The following is a 3,958-nucleotide window of genomic DNA, read 5'->3' on the forward strand; positions in this document are numbered from 1 at the left end:
GAAATTGTAAATGGGCTGATTCATCAATGTCATGCTCATAACTGTGCTTGAACTGCTGCTTTTTCTTTCGTAACCCTTACTATCGTCATTTTTCCTCTACTTCTTTTGTATGTTTGTCACACTCTTGTGACCTGCTATTTCCGTGGTGCCTTGATAGTTGAAGCAGATTTTGTGTTGTTGAAGCTAGAGAGGTGAACAGAGTAAGTCTGATTCCCTGTATAGGACGTCTCTATTAACATCCACCCATTGGGGCTCATAATATGACCTTATGCAGTTGCGTGCGCCGTAAAACTCTGCTAAGACTAAAAAAACTAAAACCAATTCTGGTTCACTATTGAGCGCACCATTTGACTAGATGTACAATATTAAAAGGGGATAACTCTATGATTTGGAACCAAGTAGGGAAACTTGCCTTTTTGTGCACGTCCATAATGCACACCAGCACAACGAAGTTCTTGAAAAGAGAGCAAAGGGTGGCAGCCATAAGAGTGTCTACAGTTATGGGTTGTTTTAAGACAAGTCTATGGAGAGAGCACAGAAACCTAATTTTAATGTTAATGTATAAAATAATTTTTAAAAATAGTTTTGCTTTTTTTACAATGATGATGGACCAAATAGTTTGGATTTCAATAATGTAAATTATGGAATAAAGACACATTATTATGATCGTTGTCATAAGATGATCTCATTAATATTTTACCATGGTGGCTGATTATGATAGGCGTTACATAATCAACCCACACACACACGCATTAAGATTTGGAGAGACAATATGAAAGATGGTATACATCAGAATGAATTGTTACTTTATTTTAATAAGGACGCATTATCAAAAGCGCCAAATGAACTTTTCTTTGAACTACACTAATAGAGTTACGACATGAGTGTTTCAGTACAATTTATTATACAATCTCAAACAATTTTATTAATTATTGCCAAAATAACCCAGGCCATGATGCTGTTAGGCATTTTCAAAATTACATATTTTGTTATTAGTAAGTGTTAACATATTATCGTACAATACCTATCTACGCTATGTTTTCTTCCTTTTCTTTCCCCTTCTTTTTTTTTCTGTCTGTATATTTTTGAAGAGCACCAGACCGTTTTATATCCACAATCAGCCCCATTGCTATTGCCTCTGTCTCAAAATGTGATCGTAAAACAGACCTTTCCAATAAACACGTAATGTCCAATACCGCCCAGTCTAGCACTGCACAACAGAATATTATTATTATGCGACCGACCGCATTCACCCACCAAATGTTAACAAAAGAGGTTAACCCATTCTTTGCTCACCCCTTTCCTACTGCAGGAATCCAAACAAGATTATTAAAAATGTTCGTTCAAAAGGGCAATAAAAAAGCTGTAATTTCTTTTCCATTAAAGAGTAAGTAACAGCACAAGCTGTGCTCGCAGGTCCTACAACTCCCCAGACAACCACGGGCCATGGAATATGAAATACCTCCTGGAAAAAGTAACAAAACACAACAAACCACCCACCCAAAACAAAAACAAATCAAAACAAAATAAACAAAACAAAAATGATTTTAAAAAATCAAACAAACAACCTCCTCCCCACAAATAAAAACAATTAGAGTAAGTGAACCAATTTCGTGAGCACAAACGCGCTCATTCATCGGCACAACAACGAAAAGGTTAAAAATTCCCATAGACAATAACAACATTTTAAAATAAAAACCGTTAAACATGCTGAGGAAAAACAAAATTAAAGCATGTGAACCTGGTTCAGGAACACTGACAACAATGAGAAGGTTCAAAATTCCCACCGACAATAATAATTTCTTTTTCAAAAAACGTAAACAATTATGAATAAAATATAAAAGACATTAAAAAATTCTGGGGGAAAAAAATCTGAGGAAAAAATATAGAGGTGTTTAAAATTCTGAAGAAATAACAAACAAATCAAAACAAGTAAAACAATTGTGGAAAAAAAAAAACAATCTCCCAGACGTTAAAAATTCCGAGAAAGCCAAACTTGTTGGCTGCTATCGTATTAAGAAGCACTTCCGTTTTCCTTCTTTCCTCAGCCCTGTGGGAGCTGCAGCGTCTCCACGACTATGTCCGTCTGCCTCCCAATGACGTCATGATCGACGCACGGCGCCTGCGCAATGTGACGTCATCACACGACTTTTTACGTCAGCTGGACAGGTTCTCCACTCACACCAAAAGGATTATTCTCAACCTGTCCAGTAGAGACGCTTATCAGAAGGTTCTCAATCAGGTATTTGAGTTTGTGTTTTTGTATGTGTGTTTGTATGTGTGTGTGTGTATGTGTGTGTGTGTGTTTATGTGTGTGTGTGTGTGTGTGTGTGTGTGTGTGTGTGTGTGTGCACGTATGTGTGTGTTTGTGTGTATCTGTGAGTTTGGGAATGTAATAATAATAGAAGTATTAAAAACATCAATAACAATAGCAATAGCAAGAAGAAGAAGAAGAAGAAGAAGAAGAAGAAGAAGAAGAAGAAGAAGAAGAAAAAGAAGAAGAAGAAGGAGAAGAAGAAGAAAAAAAGAGGAAGAAGGAGGACTAGGAGGAGGAGGCTTATAAGGTATGTTTTAAAACGAATTTTACTTTTTGCCTGCTATTTTCTATCCCTCAAATTCTGCGGGAGAGCGTTCTACATAGATGGAGGTAGATAAGAAAATGACCTCCTAGTAAGTTTCTGACCTCCCTCCCAAGGTGTTTTCATCAGAGACTTATCTCTTGATCTTGGGAATCTTGGTGATACATATATATTTGTTTGAGTTTGCTTAAATACGAGGGAGTATAATCGAAAACACATGAAGACTGCCAGAAAAAACAACAACTGTAGTCTCAAACAAAAAATCGTGAGGGTACCAATTTTGAAGGCGTTTTGACTCATAACTGTATTTTTCTTCAACTGTTGCTTGATTGTTGTTGCTAGACTTCCCATGTAACAACACTCAACAATAAACTTCAAGTGAAAGAAATGTGGCATGTTTGTTCGTCGAATCCTTCTGCTATCTTGAGAGTATCATTGGCAGAGAGGGAGGAACAGGCGCTGAAATAAAGTCCCGCATTGGAAAGGCACAGACTGCATTTATTTCTTTGAACAGGATGTGGAGGACCAGGGATATCTCATTACAAACAAAGCTTAGAATTTTCAACTCAAATGTGAAGTCAGTTTTGTTGTATGGATGTGAGAGCGCATCCCATACGTGCATAAAGAGGATCCAGGTTTTCTTATACAAGAGCCTGAGGAAGATACTGAGGATCAAATTATGGACAGACAGGATCACCAACGAGGAAGTATGAAGAAGAACCAGACAAAGCCCAGTCAGAGATGAGGTGGGAAGAAGAAGTTGACGATGGATTGGACACACTCTCATGAAGTGAAGCAGCTGCATAACAAGAAAAGTGTTAAATTGGAACACACAGGGTAAAAGATCAGCGAGAAGACCACGTGGAACCTGGAGAAGAGTCACAGAAATAGATGTACAGAAAAGTGGGAAGACGTGGAGTAACATCAAGCGACTAGCCCTGGATAAGGAAAGGTGGAGAGTGTTTGTTCGTGGCCTATATCCTGATCCAAGGTAGAAAGGCAATGATGAAGATGAAAGAAATGTAAAATTTTGAGAACACAAGCTTTAAAATTGGCACCCTCACAATTTCCAGTTTATGACTTCTGTCGTTTTCCCCTGCGCTCTTCACAAGTTTTAGCAGAGTTGGGCAATCTTGTTTAAATATTCCAACTGTTGTTCAGAACCAGTGTCTTGGAGTTTTCTTAAGCTAAGGGTGAACTGGTCGCTTTTTGTTCTTCTTTTTTACACAAATCTCGCCATCTTATTTTGAACGGGCCTCAGACTCGAGTTGGGGAGGTTTTGGGAGGTTTGCAGAGAGAGAGAGAGAGAGAGAGAGAGAGAGAGAGAGAGAGAGAGAGAAAGATACAGAGATAGAGAGACAGAGAGACACATACACAGA

At 38.0% G+C, this 3,958-nt stretch overlaps 1 protein-coding gene across 1 annotated transcript in view; it reads left to right on the plus strand.

Annotated features, from left to right (window-relative positions):
* The window catches only part of LOC100533313 (glutamate receptor subunit protein GluR2), a gene marked incomplete at both ends in the record, with an annotated part of 127,725 nt that overhangs the window by 5,764 nt on the left and 118,003 nt on the right, over window positions 1–3,958 (plus strand). Inside the window, 1 exon segment of the mRNA NM_001204611.1 lies at window positions 2,049–2,242. Within this exon segment, the coding sequence (NP_001191540.1) occupies window positions 2,049–2,242 (194 nt within the window).

Source organism: Aplysia californica, unplaced genomic scaffold, assembly GCF_000002075.1.
Source record: "Aplysia californica isolate F4 #8 unplaced genomic scaffold, AplCal3.0 scaffold00057, whole genome shotgun sequence".
Classification (NCBI taxonomy): domain Eukaryota; kingdom Metazoa; phylum Mollusca; class Gastropoda; order Aplysiida; family Aplysiidae; genus Aplysia; species Aplysia californica.